At 38.8% G+C, this 23,243-nt stretch overlaps 3 protein-coding genes across 3 annotated transcripts; 2 read left to right on the forward strand and 1 right to left on the reverse strand.

Annotated features, from left to right (window-relative positions):
- Positions 1-7,908: 7,908 nt before the first annotated feature.
- Positions 7,909-11,639, reverse strand: LOC134812448 (protein CASP-like). The gene has a single exon (XM_063819872.1). It carries the CDS (start codon positions 11,628-11,630, stop codon positions 9,732-9,734), a length of 1,899 nt encoding a protein of 632 aa, XP_063675942.1. The 5' UTR covers positions 11,631-11,639; the 3' UTR covers positions 7,909-9,731.
- Positions 11,640-12,360: 721 nt separating this feature from the next.
- On the forward strand, positions 12,361-15,606 carry LOC134813213 (uncharacterized). Its single transcript, XM_063820900.1, has one exon. The coding sequence runs from the start codon at positions 12,361-12,363 to the stop codon at positions 15,604-15,606; it is 3,246 nt and encodes a 1,081-aa protein (XP_063676970.1).
- A 4,848-nt stretch (positions 15,607-20,454) lies between these two features.
- LOC134813214 (uncharacterized protein K02A2.6-like) lies at positions 20,455-22,827 on the forward strand. The gene has a single exon (XM_063820901.1). The coding sequence runs from the start codon at positions 20,455-20,457 to the stop codon at positions 22,825-22,827; it is 2,373 nt and encodes a 790-aa protein (XP_063676971.1).
- The last annotated feature ends 416 nt before the right edge of the window (positions 22,828-23,243 follow it).

Below are 23,243 nucleotides of genomic sequence, written 5' to 3' on the forward strand. Positions count from 1 at the left end.
ACGGATTCAGAAATGTACTTCATAGCCAATTGGATCTTGCCGTATACTACATAAGTATTGAAACTGGGTAAATTGGTCAAAATTTGGCATTCGTAGGTAATTATTAAAATTAGCCATTAAATCGCTAGTACTCAGAATCGAGCGTTCCGTAGATTCCTCTGGGTTTCCTCACCACGAGAAATGAGCCAAGAAACGAACACGTACCGTATTAATGCTTTTCATACAAGTTACAAAAAAGTCTTCATGTTTAAATGTATCCTGGGTTTGGACAGGATATTACCCGATTGAAATATATTTCAATATTTCATATGGCGTTGCATAACTAGATGGTAGCCTAGTGATTAAGCATCTAGCCGGAATGATAAACGTCTGTTTAAAATAGCGCCATTTTCAAGACACGTGACCAGATTCCCTGACACTTTTTGGATTTCTGAAACCGAGTATTATAAAGGGAGAAATTGTCAAAAGTAACATTACTAAACTGTGTAATGTGTATGTTTAAAATATACTAGAAACTGCGGTTAACCCCTTCACAAACGGAACCCTCTGACGTCACTGTACTACTGTGGATTGGATAATCACGTACAATTTATTTTTCATAAAGATGCTTAATTTTAGACTCGTCTGAAATTTAATTAAATTTTCATATTTTCAAGGTGGCGTATGTGAACACCTGTGCTATGGCATGAACTGTTTTTGATGCGCATATGTCATATACCAGGACTACAATATTCATTATTACTACGGTTTTGTGGGTTAAGGTGCAACGCCATTATGTATTTATGTTGCAACCACAACGAAACAGCAGCAGCATTGTGAGTCGTTCCACTTAAGTTTGCATTCGGTCGCAGTAAATGTTTGCATGAAGTATATAAAAGTGATTATTAACAAGAATGGTAGATGTCCGGAAATTTTAAATTCCAGGGCTATATCAAAATATACATACTAACAGAAATAAAATAAAAATAGGCTGTGATAAGTGGAATGAAAATAAGCAAATCTCAGCCCATTATGATTCAAATCATTTATATAAGTTAAATCTAAATTATGGGAAACAACAGCACCATGGAAACACGACACAAGAGTTTTAATATTAAACAAGCACACAGTCCAGACCTATAAAGTGTAGGTGTAAGACCCAAAACTAGTTAGTGTGCGACTGGTGTAACAACAACAGCTGATCATGCCTCTTCTATGTGAATGGCCTCATGAAAGACGTTGTGGCCTGCTATTGTTGGACTGTTGTTAGCTGCAATGACAGCAGCTAGGTAGCAGCCTGGTGGATACCTGGTTTAGTCTTGACTGAAAGGTACCTGATTTTGTGTGACTGACTGTAAACAGGCGGAAGGAAGGAACACTCTGAAAGTCAACTTATAGGGAATAATTATACAGAGGGTGCAAGGTCAGGATCTCATTCCTGCTGCTCTCCCAGACTTCCCATCATATTAATAGAATTTTAATTACACTTAACTACCACAGTAATCAGATGGTGATTTTCAGGCACTAAAAAGTCACGCACCGGTGATTAGATGAAATACAACCATATAATGACTTCCTCGAGTTAGGACGTTTATACTAGCATTTATGCTGAAAAGTAATGGTAATGATTATTAATTAGTCTTTCATATAATATGTGAATTGATTATTCATTTGTTAAGACACAAGACTTGTTCAATCTTTGACATATCTTATAGATATACTTAATATTTATATATCATATTCAAATTTCACAAGTTATCTTACTAGTTTTAACTTTTACCTTACATCGTCGAGTCAAAAATTAAAGTTTCACGGGTGAAAACAATAAAATGTAGAAATTTTGAAATACATATTAAATACATAAATGAAAGCCTGTGAGCCGATATAATATAATTCGTATTAAACATATTATTCGACGTTATCTAGGGTTAAACTAATTTGTTAAATTATGATATGTACCGTTAGTCTGATGATATGATATATGACTTTAACCTTATTTGGTATTTTTTATTTTATGAGACCCTTATTTGCATTTGTTTCAAACTTTTTGCTCCGATGAGGAGAGAAAGCTTTTTGAAGAGAGCCGCTCAGACATGGGCACCGTATTGTGTAACTTATTTAGTTATTATTATTACATGACATTTAATTGTGCAATTTTCGTCAAAAATCGTACAAGTTAAGTAGCAAACATTTAGTGACGCAAACATCACGCAAAGTTCGTAGACTTAAATTTACGGGGCCGCCGCGCATATATTCTGCTTCATATAATACCATGTATGTCAATCATTCATATCGATTCTCTGATATAAGCGGTATATTTTGGCGACTATCGAATAAAAAGCATGAGATTTGTATTATTCTAAGCTAAACAAATTCTTATAAGCTAAATATGCAAAAATGGGGCGTTTTTTATTTGTTTTTCATTCATTTGTCTTAGAAATTATGGCCATTTAAAATCCCAACATTCTTTTTGCATCAACCTGTATATCCTGAGGATAGAGATTCTCCAAATAATATTACATGACAAATTGAATAAGTATGTCTTTAAACCAATTTTAAACATATCCACTGTATAACAAATTTTAACTGAATTCAAGTTGCAAATATAACATTGCGATAGTGGGTCTTAAACAATTAATATTTGTTTCGTTTCGTTCCGTATGAAGATTTAGTATATTTTAAAGATATGTAAAAGTAGTAAAGATTGAACAATTCTTAATGTCCTAAGAATGTCCTAAGAATGTATAATATCTAGATTCTAGATGCTGTCAACAAAGTTACAATTGAACAACAAATACTATACTCGTCAAATTACATTTACAGCACAATAAATAAATACAAATAAAAAAGAAAACGTGAACTTACAAAATAAGAATAAGAGATAAAAGTTAGAACAAAAATATAAAAGTATTGTAGAGACAGAGCCAGGTTCCCTGCTGTGGCGGGCAAAGAAAATGAGAACTAATTACACTTCACTGGTCCGCTAATTGAACAATTAAAAGTCCGAGCAGGAAATATTGTATTACATAATTGAGTCGTGGTGCTCGTTTTGTTCTGCATCATTAAAATTACATGGTAAACACAAGGTATGGAAGTTACATGGAATGCGAGCAGCAGAGCACAATAATTTGTTGGATGTAACCTTTTTACGTTCGTGTGGAATTTAAATGTAACACATACCTTAGATCCTAGTATATATTATATCTTAGAGAGGCTTAGCCTCTCTAAGATATCTATAGATTATATATAGCCTCTCAGAGGCTTTCTATAATTGGCGACTGATAAGTCATTATATTATATACCTTATGCGATAAATAATCTGATATTTATCTATCACCATTTAGAAACGTAACATGTCAACCGAAGAAATCTCTAACTCGTAAAAAAGGTTTGTAAAAAAGTCCATGACAAAGATCTCTGAATACGATAAATAAATAAATATATACGATAAATAAATAAATATGTAATATCTATGTATATGTAAATAAAAATACGAATAAAGTCAAATTACTACATAATTATGGATCTTATCGAGCTGGTATGAGGTCATGAGTAGTGGTCACAATATATGTGCAGCTGCTTAATACTAACAACCTACCCCTTACTGGGACACACAAAATATTAGGAATGTAATTTATGTTATTGTAACTTATACACATATTAGGAGTGTAATTTATGTTATTGTAACTTATATACGGGGCGAGCAGTTCCTTCAGTCCTACTGCACTGTGCAATTATGAAGAATTACCTGTTTTTATGTATTACTTTTTACATTTTCCATTATAGGGAACGCTACACAATCATCACTGTTTTCAAAATCGAATGTGAGTTATTCGAATGTGGATTGTGGTATTGAGAAAGCATGCATAATATTAAAATAATATCTATATTCTACATAGATGGACTTATATTATAACTAGTGTAACCCGGCCTACGGCCGGGATTTCACTGCCGCAGTTAAAAAGGGTAGGAGTAATTACCCGCTGAGTCAAAACCCGCATTAGGTGACCCAATAGTTTCTTAAACAATAATCTCATAATCAGTTATTTCTTGTGGATAATTAAGTCATTATTAGCCATGAGGCACCACACTCCATGATCATAAGGTCTGAACACCGAGTATTACACCTCATCACTCCCGTCTTGAACCGCTTTCTATTTTTATTTAAATCGTTATAGAAATTAACCCTTGTTAACTCCGCACCACACCCGCATATTATATTTGAAAACACGCATAACATTGTCGTATGAACTCTCTCTCTCTCTCTCTCTCTGCAGTCCAAACAGACCCCAAACACTAACAGTCCCCCCTCCCCTAATAAGCTTAAGGTATAACATTACAGCGAATCTTCCAGGCTAATCCAATTATGACGCTACTTAAATGCAGCTATAACATATTACACAGTAATGAGAGAGAGCAAGCCCCGTAACTCTTGCCGTTCTGCTCACGCAATTTTATGTAACATTTGTGGTACAAAACCATCAATTAAACCACTTACCATCGGCCGATTTTTAAAAAAATTTCCTATGGGCTTCATCAGAGTTTTGTCGACACTATACCGAAAAAATCAGTCCCGTAACTCTTACCGTTTTTTTTGTATAACCGACCGGAAATTACACACGGACAGACAGACAGACAGACACACACACACACACACATTCTGGTGTTATTAAGGTGATTATACTGTCCTGAGTTATTTCCTCAGACCGGCCCTCCTGCATGGTGATAGTCAATTTACACAAAGTAAATCTTGAACTTTACGAACCTTCACATTGGTCGGGCCTTACCAATAAAGTGCTTGACGACGCTAAACGAATTATTGGAATTAGCTCAGCAATATTTGGCCATTCCCCAATGCCCAATCTGGCTAAGTACCGTTTAACTTAGAGTACGTGTATTTACCTGAGTACGTGTATTTACCTGTTTTTAGAGTTGTGTCATCACATTATCACCGTGAGATGTTACCTTAAAAAGCGGTTTCATGTGGCAAATGCCAATCTCTTTGATGACCCTGTTGAGGTGGCAGCTCTAGGCGGATTGCTCAAATTGATGAAAATGTAAAGCCTACCAGCAAGGCTTATTAAAAAGTCTTGACGTGACATAATGTCACATGTTATATTCAGCACGCCACATATAGAAGCAACATATGAATTATGAGTGCTATGGGTACGGGATCGCACTATTGACTTAACACCGCACTTTTTCGCACCATCGCATCGGCCGTTATTCGTTCTATCAGATTTCTGTTCTTGATATCGCTGTGTACAATGAGATAAGATCGACATATGCCCTCGACATGCTACTCTATAAAATGCTACTCTATAAAATGCTACTCTATAAAATGTTCTGCCTCAATTATATTTACATCCAGCTCAACAAAACCTTTTATAAGGGTAATTCAATATTTTTACATCTTAAATTGTCAGGAAACTCCGTGTAAGACATTAACCTTTAGGGCCTGTCATGATCTCATGGATCGCTTAGGTTCCACCAGGATCTGGTAGTCCTCATAATTCTGCGGCCTCTATGTTTCGTCATCTCGCACAACTCTTTAAGAATCTTGTGGATTTGGCATGTGAAAATTTGCAGCCTTCCAGATATTGATTGGGTTAACGAGGTGTCGTACGTCACCTCAAGATCGGGTGACAGGGGGCTGACCAGGCCAGAACCCAATTGATTGGGTCTTAGGTCACGTGATTATGAGCCTGAGGTCACGTGACTATGACGTCACCAGACCTTCCTCTCCGTTTCCCGCTCATTGGACCAGGTGAGCTTGCATGCATGTGAATGTGGGTGTAAGTATAGCTGTACTGTAGTTTATACCTAATTAAACCCCTATAGAAACCGAAAATTTATTTTCTGGCAGAAAGCTAGAAATTTACCAAAATATCGTCATTGTTTTAAATTTATTTTGATGACCATTCCTGACCTAAAATCGCACGAGAAATCGATTAAACTTGGTTTCAGAAATCAACAATGCTTCCTTATGTCTTAAAATCCATGTTTTATCAATACAATCAATTTCTTAAAGAGTTGTGCGAGATGACAAAACATAGAGGCCGCAGAATGATAAGGACTACCAGATCCTGGTGGAACCTAAGCGATCCATGATATCACGACAGGCCCTAATTAACCTTGTAAGTTATTTGTTATATTAAAATTAACAATCATGTAACGGCCATCAAGGTTATATAATACTGTTACTACGCTGCTGAATAATCCAACCTGAGAGAACCTTAAGGCTGAAATTTGGCGAATTTTTCAGCTTAATTGTGGTGTTTTTGTCTCTAAATTTGCCGCACATAAAAGTGTTAGGCCGGTGCGGAATTGCATTACCCTCTGATCACATAACACACATTTAAACTTTCATTCTTTACGAACTAACTGACAATGCTGGCCGATTGATTGCTTTTTTCGAACGTTAAAAATGAAATTGCAATTTCAGGGAATTCCAATAACAGAGAGCAGTTGCTGTGTTAGTTGTGAAAGTACAATTACAAAGTACACTTACTTTCTATTTAGTAAGAGTAGCAAAATGAGCGCTACTTGTTTTTTTTTTTAAAAAGAAGTATCAAAAAGACTCGACTCAGACCAAAGAAGCCGTTGTAATTTAGTATAATCCATCTATACAGTTTTTAGGCACATGGGGTAACAAAAAGGGTAACAGAAAAAGGGAGTAATCAGTAACAAGTAAGAAACCTCGGAGCTCACGAATGTGGAACATAACTGCACGACCAGCTACCTGCTCAGTGCTCAATTAGCACATTCTGCTCGTCCAACAAACTTTGACAATAAGTTCAGAAAGTGGCGAACTAGAGCAACGAATAAGTTACATAAACTGTCATTATGAGATTATGTACATGTATATATAGCATAATAACATGATGTTTAAAATGACATAATTAGTCAGGGGAAGGAAGGCCTTCAAACTCTCTCTCTCCACTACACACTATGTTAAAAGCAATGAACTGAAGGGATTGAATGACACACACAAAACAAAATTAGCAAGCAGATTCTAACATTGTGAGCCAATAATATAATGGAATTATCTTGACTGGCAGGACAATAGGGAGAACAGATGAGAGTGTTTAGACCAAGATAGCCCGGACGGTCTGCTATTGTATTTGCATAATCTCTCTGGAGCCTTCGATTCAAGAAAATTCTAAGTTTAAATTATTTCTCGGCTGTACACTCCGGACTGTATGCTTTCTTTCCCAAACTGATCCCAAATCCATTCAACAGAGGCTGTGTGATAAGAATAGCGGCCGTTTTAAAGTGAAAGATTGAAATAAGAAGCGCAATTAGAATTAGAAGACGGGATAATGTGCAATTCAGAGAGTCTTCCAGTAATCAGTAAGGTGTAATTACCGTTTACTGTGGTACAATAGCAAACTTGCACGGAGAGAGAGATAATCTTCTTTCAACTACGCCGACAAATTGGCTCCTTTCTTCTTCTAACTTAGTGCACAAGATTGCAGTTTAGCAAACTACCTGCTCTCACATATCCTCACTATGTTGTGCTGCCCAGCGGCTCCAGTATCAGGAGCCACCAAGCCATGGCTTAAATGGTAATCCTGGTTACCATGGTAACCGACAATTAATATACATACAATGCGGATGAGGAAGCCCAGCAAGACTACTATAGCAGCTGCATCTGTTGCTGCTAAGTGTCTGTTGCACTAAACCTCGTTACTTTCTAACCACGTACTGAATTCTTTACATGCTTGTATAGTTAAATTGATCGAGTCAGAAAGACGTGGAAATACACATACGGTCGCGGTAGGAAGAGAACAGAAGTATAACTCGACTAGAATGCACATGGTATTTTATCATATTTATGGTCATTTTAACTGGCAACAAATGACGACGTCATGTACTTTATCGATGAACCGCGAAAGTATTACAGATTAGAGAAAGACTCGTATTATGGCAGATCTAAGAGTAAAATCAGGCACTCAAATAAACAGCAATCTTAATAATAGCATGAGCACTGAGCAGGCTCATAGCAAGAAGATCAAAGATTATTACAAAATTAAGCAGATTGATCAATCTAACATGTCGGGTCACTCGCAAATAATCGCCAAGTATTTTGCTACAGAAAATCTTAACAACCAATCGGATTGCTTTGGTATTTGCCATTCCAATATCAGCAGCCAGACAATCAAAAGTTCTCCTAATAATAATATATGAGCATACTGTACGTTAGCCCTCATATTAACTTTTATGAGTATTTCAATATTTAAAACGCCGGTCACTTATCCCCCTTTGGGTCACCGGTCGTGACACCAAGTGCCTGGTATTAATTGGGAAATGAGAAGCACATGACCAATAGATGTCATAAAGAGACAGATTATTAGAGCTCTATATACCTGTAGTTTAATAGATAATGAGCTAAGATCCAACAACTGAACTGATAGTTTGTATGTGAATTTACTTTCAGGTCAATTTGCTTGCAGGTGCCAGCAGTATATCGAATGCATTTAAATTAAAAGCGCGGATGTAGTTAACAGGATGTGGTAAAGTTCAGGTAATGTTCTATAAGCAATAAGGCTACACATAAATTGAGAAAGCAGTTCCGGGTGTAACAACTCTGATGAAGAGTGATAAAGTATAGAATAATCTAATGTGAGCATAGATAATCCACAAGGCTGTGTCAGTGGAAATAAGCCCTGATGATTACGGATTAGTCTAGAATCTCATTATCAACACCTGGTGCAGATCCTAATAATATCTAGCTTGGGACACACAAGATCGCAATTTTCTGTTGAATACAGCTTGACAAATGATAAATCTAAATTACATGACAATAACCTGAGAGATTGAGCAATATGTCACAATACAGTGTGTTGAAACTTAACAGCAAATAAATACACTGATCACCTTGGGGCGCGTTATCACTGTCTCAGGCTTAACTCATGAACTGGAACTGAAATCAACATAAACCTAGGAGGTAAGAAAGGAGAGTTAATAATAAGTTAATCATAATTAGTAGGGAGATTCATCATTTAAATCATAATGTTTGCTGCTGTAAAACATACAATTCTGGTATTCATCAGTATCTTATGAAATTAAATTCGTGACGACACTTTATTTCGACGTAGCTGTCAGCAGAGTATTGAATATGTAGCAATTCCCTTACTTTTAGCATAATTTGACAGGTATAACCAAAATCATTGCACCACCGTTTAATAAGACAACTTTAAGGTTAAAGTTTGGCGAGAAATTTAAAGTGGCTCAAGAATTCGATGTTTCACAATACAGCATAGTTATACTAATATTATTGAGTCAGAATTGGAGATCATTGTGAATTTGATTCACAATATAGTAACTCAGCTCTTGATTGGTATTTCATGTCGAATGACTTGAATTAAAGCACACAAATTAAAAACGCAGATTGATTACAAAGCATTCTCTCAATTTAATAACTTAAGTAGAATTGAAATTAATTTAAGACAAAACAAAAAGTGTTTTATCCCCATCAAAATTCTGCAAAAAAAAACAATTATATTCTGTGCAATCAAATTCTTAAATGTTTAACAATCAAAACAGATGCTATAATACATGCTTAGTTTTGCACATAACAGGATCGATTTTTCAAATTGGATGCATTAAAGATAAACCCATGACATCAAAATTACATTAAGATGCCAAAACTACTTACACAACTGATAATGCTATCAAATTCTTGCTACATCAAAAGCTGATTATTTTACTGTCAAAATATCGAAATTGAGTCAACCCACTTTAAAGTTTTAAGGATGATGTTCAATCATGTGAGCCTGATAAGCATCATTACAATCTGACAGTTGGATACAGTCCTCAGATACGGCAAACTTATACAAAACTAAGAAGACAAGCAAGTGCAGAACAATTGAGTAGAAGAATACTACTTGGCGAGCAATCTTGTCAGATAGAATCATCTTTCCCAAATTCAGGACTACACGCTCAGCTGAGTTGAGATTAACGTATTTGCGCTGTCTTTCTTTTCTGTTGAAGTCAGAAAATGGATCAATGTGTGCCTCATACTGTGAAGAGTATTTCGATGTAATATCATCATCTAGATTAAGGTTGGATGTTGACATTGTTTGCAAAAATTTGATCCTTTCATAAAGTTTCATGTTGTCGGTTCTAAGTGTAGAGTTATCTTGTTGCAAGACGGCATAACTACTTTTCAATTGCTGGAAGTCAGTTTCAAGCATCTGATTCTTAGCCTTGAACCTCTCCCTCTGACTGGTTACAATAGCAAGCATATCCACTGACTCCTCAGTTAGGGTATTGGTTACGCTTTCTACAACCTGAGAAGGCTCCCCATCAGCATCCTCCCTGACTCTGTGAGCTTGGAGCTGATTCAGATCCTGCTCCAATTGTTTGATCAGAACAATCTGTTCCTCCTGTTCGTTTTTACTGTACTGTACCTCACTCTCCAAGGCAGCAACTTGATTGCGATAATTGTGGACTTCAAGCCTCAGGTTTGAGTTATCTGCTTGCATTGCTCTATTTTTCTCGAGCAAAAGAAACTCAAGAGACTTTTCTGGATTGTTGTCAAAGGTTTGACTGAACTCTACACTTTTGAGAATGGTCAGCTCCTTTTTTATATCATGATAGTCGGAACATGCTTCAAGCTCTTTTAATGCATCCTCAAACTTGGAATTGGCAGTTTCCAACTCTTGGTCTTGTTGGAGGGATTTACTTCGAAACTCGGTATCTTTCAAAGCTATTTCAGTTTGCAGGTTGTGTGTTTCTTCAACCAACCGCAATATTTCAGAGTCCTTATTCTTTAAGTCTGCCTCAAGTAACCGTTGCTTAACTTTGATGTCACTTATCTCACTTTCCACACTAATTTGCGAAGTTGTTTTCTCATATTGCTCAATGAGCTGCCCACTCTGATTTAACCTGTGGTTGGCTACCTCGAGATCTGACAGATAAAGTTCGATTTCAGAGTTTTTATTCTTAATCTCTTCATCATATTTAGATTTGAACTCAAAAATTTCAGATTCAGCATTTTCAAGAGACTTCTGCAGATTCAAAATTGTAGCATTCTGCTCTGAAAGTTTTGATGAGAGTTCTTGATTGGTTTCCAGAAAGATATTTTCTTTCATTGTATAATCTTTAGTCAAATTGTCTTTCAATTCAACAACCTGGGCTTCAACTTCTTTGCTGATGTTGGATTGGCAATCCTCAAGCTTTTTCTTCAAACTTTCCAATTCAATTTCTTGAGATTTGTAAGAGGCAAATTGCAAATTATACTGCTCCAGTGTCTCTCTAAGCTGATTCTTTTCCAACTCGAGATCAGTCAGTGTAGATAGCTTTTGCTTACTGGCAACAGCCTGGTTGAGTAGAGGTGCTGGGTCAGGTGCATCAGAGAGTTTTTTATAAACTGTCAAAAAACAGGACTCTGCTGCTTTGCTTCTTCGTGTTAGGCTGTCTATCTCTGACTGAAATGCTTTTACAAGAGGAGACACAGTCTTTCTGACTTCATCAGTCGCAGATTTTTTGAATTCTTTACTCATTTCAATAAGCTTTTTGCGACCGAGCTCTGCCTCATCTTGGCGAACAGTCATATCCCCAGCATATTGATCAAGCTGTTTTTGGAAAGCACCCAAGCCAAATTCATTCCAAAATTCTTTGGAAGGCTCAAGAGTCACCACCATTCGCAAAACCTAAAAACAGATCAATTAGTTTAGAAATCATTTTGGAAATAAGAAATAAGTAAAAAATTAAATATAACTAAGCATGCAGTAGAACCCAGATTTATCGTACCCAGATTTACCATAATCCCTGATTTACTGTATCCCTTCCCTTTCCCCAACATTGTTTTAAAAATTTCTAGTGTCTACATTTCAGTTAGATATCACTTGATTCATTGCACAGTAAAACCCAGATTTACTGCGTCGGACTTACTGCGCCTGATTTACCGCAAACCCCGATTTACCACTGTGTTTCTTTTCCCCAAACTCTACGGTAAATCAGGGTTTTACTGAACTAAACAGCTCATAAACATGATTCTGATGTCAAGTAAGATCTAGACTGTCAGGCTTGTTATTACCTCTATCTACCCCTTACTTGATTGCTTATTAACTGTAAACATTGATTGGGAACCGTGGGGTAAAAAACCATTTGATCCCACTGGCTTAAGTTTTAAAAGTTTATAACAACTATAAGGGGAATTGGCTTATTCCATGTCAAAAGATATCTATGGATCTAGATACTGGTGGAGAGTTGGTATAATAATAAACTTTTTCAAACTCTCCTACTCTCCCTACTAATGGGTCAGAGCAGGATCAACAACCTAACATCATCCCTCCAGCTCGACGTGAGAGGAAGGCTCGCACGGAGACTTCCACTCGGCACACGTGGAGCAAGGAGGACAACATACAGCTCATGACGCTGTATTACCAGAGCCAACCATCCCGCTCTGGTTACAGGAGAAGACTCCGATCACTGTGGGATGATGCCGGACTCTTCACTTGTACGGAACAAAGATTGGCAGACCAAGCAAGGTCAATCAGAAATAATAATCTCCTTTCAGACATAGAACTACTGGAGATTCGAGGTACTCTTCCACCTAGCGTAGTGGAAAAGGCTCCAACAACGACAACTCAAGCTTTACCCACAGTCTCCCAAGCAATCAGGACGTTGAGGGATGCAACTATCCCAACTGTCGCCGCTGAAGAACTCACCCCCACCACAACGGTACCTGATTTTGACAAGGAGGCAATCATTGAACGGCTAAAAAGGCTCCTAGAAGACCCTTCAGTGATAGAAACCAAGCCCCTGAGACATGTGAACAGAAAGAAGCTTATGGAGGAAACATCTCTCATCAACTCATGTATAGCAGAGATTCCAACTTCTTCAATCACTGAAACCAACACCCTATTGCTTGCAGGGGCACATTTAGTCAGCGAAAGACTTGGTGAAAAACCTGCAAATAAGAATACAGGGAAACGGAAAACTCCACTATGGAAAAGAAGAATCGAAGATAAGATTACCCAGGTTAGGAAAGACATCTCCTACCTTGAGGAGAAGAAGAAAGGTACTACCCTTAAACAAAAAATACTAGAAGGGCTCAACAGACGTCACCCTCTGTTGAAGAAAAAGGGTATACCATGCATCATTGAGGAGCTCAAGCAACGTCTTCGCGCAAAAGCAGCTAAGATAAAGAGATTTAATAAAAGATGCGAACGATACCACCAGAACAAGTTGTTTGGAAACAACCAGGGGCAGTTCTACAGAAACCTTCAAACAAACCCTGAAGAACAGGATATCTCCCACCCTGAGGCTGACAAGGATTCTTGTCTGAAGTTCTGGAAGAACATATGGGAGCAGCCGGTTGAACACAACAGTGATGCTGAATGGTTACCGGATGTCAGAACAGCACTAGCCTCAGCAGATGAACAGAGACAGTTTGTTATAACTAACACCCTGGTTGCAGATAGAGTGAAGAAAATGACTAATTGGTCCTCTCCTGGTACAGACGGACTGCATGCTTATTGGATAAAGCACTTTAAAGAACTCCACAATAGGATTGCAGATCAACTTATGAATTGCCTAACCAACGCTGATATCCCAGACTGGATGACATTGGGACGCACGTACCTGCTCATCAAGGACCACTCGAAAGGACCCATCCCAGGCAATTTCAGACCGATTACTTGCTTATCAGCTATGTGGAAACTGTTCACTGGTCTAATCTCAGATTCCATTTACCACCATTTAGACCAGCAAAAGCTCCTCCCCCCTGAGCAGAAAGGGTGCAAGAAGAAGAGTAGAGGATGTAAAGAACAGTTAATGATAGACAAACTCATCCTGAAGAACTGTAAACGAAGGAAGCGGAACCTGAACATGACGTTTATAGACTACAAGAAGGCGTATGATAGCGTCCCACACTCCTGGATTCTATCTTGTTTGACCATGTGTGGCATCTCTTCATGCATCATAGACCTGTTTGAAGCCTCCTTCAAACAATCGTATGTTAACCTGATGCTTGGTAAAGTTTCCCTTGGGAGAATTAAAATTAATAGAGGTCTATTCCAAGGAGACTCAGTCTCACCTATCCACTTTATCATTAGTCTTATACCCCTGTCCATTCTTTTGAATAAGCATGACATAGGATACTCTCTGGAGAGAGGAGGTCAACCGAAAGTGTCGCATAGGCTATATATGGACGACCTCAAGTTGTATGCCGAGAGTGAAGACGAAATGCACACACTGGTTAATACCACAGCAGAGTTCAGCAGTGACATAAAAATGGAATTTGGGCTAGAGAAATGTGCCGTGGTGAAGGTGAAGAAGGGAGCAAGAGCCGTTTTTGAAGGCATCTCCCTACCCACAGGTGAACAGATCCATGAGTTGGAGGACGACGGCTATAAGTATCTGGGAATACTAGAAGCCAATGATATACTACACAAAGAGATGAAAGCACTGGTTACAAAAGAGTATATCAGAAGAGTTAAAAAGGTTTTGAAATCCCAGCTTCATGGCAGGAATAGTATACAAGCGATTAACACCTGGGCTGTACCTGTGATAAGATATGGAGCTGGAATTCTCTCATGGAATGCTGGGGAGACCAAAGCCTTAGATGTCAAGACCCGGAAACTGATGAGGATACATGGAGCTCACCACCCCCAAGGAGATGTTGATCGGTTATACGTCAGCCGTCAACTGGGTGGCCGTGGGCTACATAGTATAGAGGAAGTCGTTAAGAGAGAGGAGAATGCACTCACCACTTATGTGGTGAGAAGTAGAGACCCAGAACTGATTGCTCTGAAGGACTACTTTGTCAAAGACAAGATACTCTTGGGTGAAGAGATAGAGAAAGATATTGACCGAACACAACGCGAGGAAATCCGCAAGGAGAAATGGACTGCTAAAGTGATACACGGACAGTTCCCAAGGCAGATGATGGGTACAGCAGACCCGTTAACCTCTTGGAACTGGCTCACCCAACAAGATTTGAAGAAGGAGACAGAAGGATTGTTGATAGCAGCCCAAGACCAAGCACTTAGGACTAATTACGTGAAGCACAGGATTGACAAAACACCTGGCTCTTCTCCCCTCTGCAGACTCTGCAGAAATCATTACGAGACAATAGACCACATACTGAATGGGTGCCCAAAACTTTCACAGACAGAATATAAGTGTCGGCATGACAAAGTAGCTGCCGCATTGCACTGGAGTCTGTGCAAGGAATACGGCTTCCCACGCAGTAAAAGGTGGTACGAACACCGGGCAGAGAAGGTGCTGGAGAACGGACAAGTCAAGATATTGTGGGACTTCCATGTCCAGTCGGACCACGTTATCGAACACTGTAGACCGGATCTCCTCCTGGTAGACAAGGTAACCAACGCAGCAACCATCATTGACGTTGCAGTCCCAGGAGATACCCGGATCTTGGATAGAGAACAAGAAAAGATTCTGAAATATCAAGACCTGAAAAGAGAAATTAAGAAGAACTGGAATTTACGAAAGGTCACAATCGTCCCTGTGGTGATAGGCGCATTAGGAACTATCACCATAAACTTTCGTAAACACCTCGACGCAGTCCACTGCAATCTGAGCATCTCTAATCTCCAGAAGACAGCTCTGCTTGGATCAGCCAGGATTCTCAGGATGGTCTTAGACATATAATATATTTGAGTGTATAATACACTGTAAATACTCTTTTTTTTTAGTTTAATTTTCACTGGGTACTCTAATAAACACTTTTTACCTGGTCCTCTTATTTTTTTTCCCTTGCTATGCAAGCCCTGTCTCTTGTTTATACAATTTTTAACTCGTATATTGGGTAGATTGAGTATTTATTATGGATTTTATATTGTTGTTAGCCCTGCTGATTTGTGTATTAGTAATGATTACCTATCTGATGGACTACGGTATATACAGTTGATGGTAGTTTTCTCTTATTTTTCTTCTCTTGCTCTGCAAGCCCTGATTCTTGTATAAACATATTGTTTGATATAATATTGTATATTTTTGTATTGATTGTGGTATTTTGTGTGCCAGATTCAGCAATGGGTTCTTGCTGAATCACTGTATATTACACTCTGTGACTAGTCCCTTTGATCCATCTCTTGCCCTGCAAGCCCTGTTTCTTGTCTATACAGCATATAATTATCATGTATCACATTGTAGTATGTAATAAACATTTGTAGTAGTGTAGGATTGTTTGAATTTCTTTTTGCTATGTTTTATAATATTTATTTGTATAATTTGTGAGTGTTTCTCCCGCTTTTCTTCCCTTGCGCAGCAAGCCCTGTCTCTTGTAAAAACAACCTTGAAAGTTTTGTAGATACATATAGTTTCTACACCTTTATCCTCTGGTCCCTAGGGTCAGCTGATCCCGGGCCAGAGGAAAACTACCGACTGCCAAGGTCTGACGCCTAGGCAGTCGAGACCTCTTATTGAGACCCTTTATAATAATAATAGTAATAAACACTTTTTACCTGGTCCTCTTATATCTCTTCCCTTGCTATGCAAGCCCTGTCTCTTGTTTATACAATTTTTAACCCGTATATTGGGTAGACTGTGTATTTGTTATGTATTTTATATTAAATACAGTTTTGTGTACAAGTAATTATTGTTATTTACTGGACTAAGGGGTATACATGTGTTGGAGTTTTTCTCTTATTCTTCTTCTCTTGCTCTGCATGCCCTGATTCTTGTATAAACATGATGTTTGTTTAAATATTGTATATTCTTGTATTGATTGTGGTATTTTGTGGGTCAGATTCAGCAATACCCAATGGGTACTTGCTGAATCACTGTTTTATACACTCTGTAGCCAGTCCCTGTGTTCCGTCCCTTGCCCTGCAAGCCCTGTTTCTTGATAATACAGCATTTATTTATCGTGTATTACATTGTAGTATGTAATAAACATTTGTAGTAGTGTAGGATTGTTTTAATTTCTTTTTGCTAGGTTTTATAATATTTATTTGTATAATTTGTGATTGTTTCTCCTGGTTTTCTTCCCTTGCGTAGCAAGCCCTGTCTCTTGTAAAAACAACCTCGAAAGATTTGTAGATACACATAGTCTCTACACCTTTACCCTCTGGTCCCTAGGGTCAGCTGATCCCGGGCCAGAGGAAATCTACCGACTGCCAAGGTTTGACGCCTAGGCAGTCGAGACCTCTTATTGAGACCCTTTATAATAATAATTCTATACAGTTACATAATTGAAACAATTATGGCCCCTTATTGTGGACAGAGTATGTGTCTTCATTGAAGTGTCCTGGTATAAACTTATCTGAGTGACTGCATTAAAATAATTTAAGGAGAGTTCTCTTAAAACATTGGGGATAAATACTAAGACCTAAAAAATCAAAACAAAATGCAGCCACCTAATTTGTTGTTAAGCTTTCTCTCCTCCTACGATTGACTAGTGGGACCATCTTTGAGGAGTATTAGGAACTTAGACCATTACAAATACCGTACTGTAAATTTGCAAGGTATGTGGACTAAGTGGGTCGAGAGTACTCGACTTGAAAGTGGGTGTTGACAATGTGGGGAGAGTTGGACTGTCTAATACAAAACAGTAATTTAATCAGCTTCTATAATATAACCAGCTTAAGTTACCCATAACTTTTTGATATAAAATACCTTTGGATAGTATTGTGTTTTGGTAAATTTTAACGCCTAAAAATTGGCCAAAAGAAGACATTGTGATATCGTCTGATAGCACTGAGTCTTATGAGCCCCGATGCAGTGGATTGGCTTAGGATTAGTAAAACAAATTTTTTTTAGTAAAACAAATTTTATTTTATACCCACAATCAATTCATATTTAGTTCATGTTATATATTCTAGTAATTTATTGTATGATTAACCGATATACTATTCAGGATGACTACCTGGGTTTTGGTTTTGGTTTAGCTTTTAGCTTTTAGTCTTGCGTTTACCTTGTCACAACGATTCATAACAATGGCGACGAGTCTGGTTTCGAACTTACGCTTATCCAAGGAACACGATTGTGTCAGAGAGTGGCTGGAAATCTTTGAAAACGCTGCTTCTGTCTTCATTTTCGCACACGCAGATAAGTTACCAGATGACGCAGAAGAGAAAACTGCTAAAAAAGCAGAACTCATGAGAACACTGTTAACAGTCAATCTGGGGCCTGACGCGTTGAAGAAGTTGCGTGCATTTACATTTCCAGATGAAATTAAAGACACTACCTACGCTACCCTGAGAAAAACTCTTGTTGATCAGTTATCACCCAAAACAAACATTGTAGCTCAACAGCAGAAGTTTATGACGTTGAATCAGATTGCTGGTGAATCCTTATGTACTTTTATGTCACGATTGAAGGAAGCTGCTAATGTTTGTCAGTTCGGTGATTTGTTTGATTTAAAGGATGAGGGGACCTTAGAATTTACTTCCAAATATTCGCGTTTAAGTCCTGTGAAAGTGTGTAGAATCAAAAAATACGCCGGACTGTGAAATCGATAATTCGTGCAATATCACGCCGCGCTCCTATTGGCTGATAGCAATTTTGGGCTGTGACGTCACTTATGTATGTGTTAAGACCAACGTGCGCTGCGTGCACACCCTTCGCTCGTGTCAACATTTTGTTTCTGTTCTGTTTTAATTACGTCGTGTTACCTTTGGCGTTTGTGAGAGCGGTATCTTTGGTTGCACTGAATTAGTCTAAGTTTGAAGTTACGAATAATTCTCATTAATAGTTAAATGTAACTCAGAAAGGCTTTCTTCTAGTTGTAGTAGGTATTTCTATTTATAAATAGCTAAGATAAGTAGCATTCGCTAGCTAAACCACAAACTGCTATTTTGTTTTGACTTGTTTGAAACCCGATATGGACACAATCTAAAAATCGATTGAATGTATGATGTAGTAGAAGACATTTTACTAGCTGGCCCTGGCGCCTCTAGTCCTATCTGAGTGCGCACGTGCGGTTTGACACTGAGCGTGTACCGGCCTTTAGTTGTACACTCATTTATAATTTACCGTTTTAGTTTGCTGTGACTTGAGTGTAAAGCGTAACGAATGTGGATGTGTTCGTCTGCTATGCTTGGTATAATATTGTTTGGTGTAATAGTTGCAAATCTTGCTTACGTTATAAGTAGTGTCACATAGTGAGTTAGAACTTAAAAGCTTGCTGCTTGTCCAACTGGAATGAAGACATGCATTTCATACCTACCCGATCCATTTTTATTAGGACCGTGTTGTGTTGATATGACATGTTGATATATCAACTGTGATACAATACAGGGGGTTGCTAGGTGTTACGTTGGGAGCTATAAATATACATAATTTACATGCCTTTCTGTGTGACTTCAATCTTATTTCAGGTGTATCTCGGCTCATGGTTATCGTAGGGTGATAATTCTTTTTTCAACCGGTCATAAAAAGTCTCCTCTCCATTGGTTATAGGCTCGTTAGTATCGTAAATTGTTAATGTATTCTTAATTAGTAATTTAGTCGGCCCGCACGCTCATTTTACCTGTATTTCTATATGCGCGGATCAGAGCAACTCACATAATTGACGTCACAGGTTCAAATTGTTTTGGCTGGATATCTCGGCGCGCGAATGAAATACAACTTTGCGGATTTCACTAAAGTGGTTTTTACGATTAATGTAATAATAGGATTTGCACGAGAAAAAAACTTTTTCTAAGGTCCCCTCATCCTTTAATGGTGCGTACACGTTTTGTGGCTGGACTATCCTCTGATAGGATACGTGCTGAACTCATATCAGAATCTGCTACCAACGACACGTCTGCCAGCCTGTTTGATAAAGCTCAGACGAAGGAGAACGCTCTGCAAAGTTCAATTTCAGTCATAACACACTTTGTTCAAAAACCCGGGAAGTTTCAAAAACCTCAAAACTCTAAGTTCCATCAGAAGGCCGACCTTAGCATTGTTTGTTCACGTTGTACTGTTCGTGGTCATGTTGCGAAAAACTGCAAAGTTCGTTGCAGAAACTGTCGCAAACCCGGACATATCGCGAAGAACTGTCGTTCTGCTAAGAAGCAATCCCATTGTGTTGAAGGGATTGGTGATCATGATGATGGCAACGCTTGCGCTGCTGATTATGGGTACACACATCAAGAGTCGGAGAACACGTTGTACTGCGTGGAGACGGCTGATCCTGTCCAGATTCCAGTACAGACTCCTGTTCCCGATGGTACTCTTCCTGCATCAGTTGTTAGTAATTTATCCAGTTGGATTGATTGTAATCAGAAACCATTTCTTAAAGTTAAGATTAATGATAAGATTTTGAAAATGGAGTTAGATACTGGTTCATCTTTAAGCTGTATAAGTAAGTCTGATTTTGCTAGACTAGGACTAACTGATTGCCAGATTGTTCCATGTTCCCAGAAATTGCGAGTAGCTAATTTTAATTGTGAAAGCATTCACTGCAAGGCCCTTGTAAACGTTGAATTTAGAGGTAAGAAATGGATTTTACCACTATATGTTGTCGATTGTCGGTTTCCCACACTCCTAGGTCGAGAGTGGATCATCCAGATGTTTGGTAAAGACTGGTTGGATCATATGATAGGACTTGTTGATGTTGAGCAATCTTACGCTGTCTCCAAGCTTCAGAGAGATGAATTTGTTAGTGAGATACTCCGCAGTCCTGTGTTCGATCCTGGTGTTGGAACTGTTAAAGAATTCGAAGCTTGTCTACAATTTAAGCCTGATGCGAGAGCAAAGTTTTGCAAGGCAAGGCAGGTCCCATTTACCATCGTAGACAAGGTTGGGAAAGCCATAGACGAGTTAGTGAAGAATGGACAGCTGATTCCAACAGAGCACTCAGACTGGGCTTCACCCATAGTTCCTGTCATGAAAGCGGATGGTACGATTCGCATATGTGGTGACTACAAGACTACCGTAAATCCTAATCTTGACACAGCTATTTACCCACTTCCTAGGATAGAAGATTGCTTGAGTAAGATTGTCGGAGGTAAACTGTTTACTAAGCTGGATATCAGAGCCGCTTATAATAGTTTGAAGTTAAGAGAATGTGACCAAAAGATTGTGACTTTGAACACACACAAAGGATTGTTCAGTCCTACTTCTCTACCATTCGGTATTTCATCTGCCGGACCGATATTTGAACGCAAGATTGATGATACCTTGAGAAAGACAGAGAACACAGCATGGCGTGTTGACGACATTCTAATAACTGGACCTGATGATGAGAGTCACATGAAGAACGTGAGAACGGTGATTACAGCACTAAAGAAAGAAGGCTACAAATGCCGGCTAGACAAGTGTGTTTTCATGGAGCCTAAGGTTACATTTCTTGGCCATGAAGTATCTGCTGACGGGATAAGACCGCTGAGTTCGAAAGTTGAAACCATAGTGAGAGCACCGTATCCTACTACTAGAGCGGAGATGATATCATTTCTTGGTGGTGCACAGTACTATTCACGTTTTATTCCCAACATGTCAACAGTTGTTGAACCACTTAACCGTTTAAGACCCGCTGACAGTATTTTCCACTTTGGAGATAGAGAAAAGAGAGCTTTTGATGAGTTAAAAGCACTGTTATCGTCTGACTTGGTTCTAACAGTCTACAACCCTGAGCTGGAGTTAAAGCTTGACACGGACGCTTCATCCGTTGGTTTAGGAGCTGTTATGTCACATATTGATGAAAATGGGACAGAGCGACCGATCGAGTATATATCTCGAACTCTAACGAAATCTGAGAGAAACTATTCCATGATAGAAAAAGAAGCATTGGCAATAGTTTGGGCGACTAAGAGACTGCACCGTTATCTTTTTGGACGACCGTTTACCCTAGTTACAGACCACAAGCCGCTGGAATCTATCTTTCACCCTAGTCGTGGAATTCCTAGCATGGTGGCAGGTCGTTTACAACGATGGTCATTGTTCCTAAGCGGTTACACTTACAAGATCCAGTTTCGACCCACTGGTAAACATTGTAATGCTGATCTATGTTCCCGTTTTCCACTGCCTTTAGACACATCGGCAGAGACGAGAGAGTTTGATGACGAGTTAACAGAGGAGTTTGAAATGAAACCTCTAGATACTCTTTTCAGCGTGCACTACTTCGGTGATGACAAACCTTTGATTGACGCTGAGTTAATAGCTAGTCACACGAGAAGAGACAAGACACTTGGTCGAGTGTTACAGTTTGTTAAAGACGGCTGGAACGAGAAACCCCCTGTTGATGTCGAGCTGAAACCGTTTTACACACGTCGAAACGAGTTGTCAGTAGACCAAAACTGTATTGTCTGGGGATCTCGAGTTTTTATTCCAGAGAGTATGAGAAAGAGCGTGCTTTCAATGCTTCATGTAACACACATGGGCATTTCACAGACCAAAGCACAAGCGAGAGGCTATGTTTATTGGCCAAACATGGATGCTGAGATCGAGAAAATGGTTAAACTATGTGAACCATGTCAACTAAACCAGAAGAAACCCGCTAGATCTACACCACACCCATGGGCTAAAACTATGGAGGCTTGGGAGCGGATTCATCTAGATTTCTGTGGACCCTTTCTTGGATCTATGTGGCTGATAGTTATCTGTTCGTATTCAAAATGGTTAGAAGTTGTTAGAATGACGAACATTACAAGTAAGAGAGTGATTCAAGAGTTACGAGATATCTTTAGCCGTTGGGGACTACCCAAGATACTAGTATCAGACAATGGATCGAGTTTAACTTCAGAAGAGTTTAAAGTATTCACGAATAATAACCAGATTCGACACGTGCTTATTCCTGCTTACTCACCTGCAAGTAATGGACAAGCAGAAGTTGCAGTCGGACTGTTTAAAAGAGCTATGAAACGGATGATCTTGAAAAACCCTGACGTTATGTGTAACCTGGCTGACGCTGACTGGCTACTAAACTACCGCAACACACCATAAACCACTACCGGAGTAGAGCCTGCAGTTGCGATGATGAAACGACGGACGAGAAACGCCTTGAGTTTTCTACACCCGAGTTCGAGTAGTAAGTTTGCCAAAGTTGCTTTAAACGATCAGAACACGATTGCTGAATCGAGACTTCGTGATCTGAAGATTGATGACACTATATCGTTCTATGATGAGAACAAGAAGTGCTGGAGAAACGGTGTTATCGAGGGTAAGGAAGGTACCAAAGTGCTACTGATCAAGACACCTGATGGAGTCTACCGCAAGCATTTGGACCAGGTGATCAAGAGATCTGTTGTGTCAGAGCCGTTGCAACAAACAGATCCGGATACACCGAGAGTTGAGCTGGAGATAAGAGATGAGCAGAGTTCTACAGCTATTGATGGTGATTTCGAGAAGACAGCTAGCTT

This window comes from Bolinopsis microptera, chromosome 3 (assembly GCF_026151205.1).
Source record: "Bolinopsis microptera isolate Bmic1 chromosome 3, MBARI_Bmic_1.0, whole genome shotgun sequence".
NCBI classification, from domain to species: domain Eukaryota; kingdom Metazoa; phylum Ctenophora; class Tentaculata; order Lobata; family Bolinopsidae; genus Bolinopsis; species Bolinopsis microptera.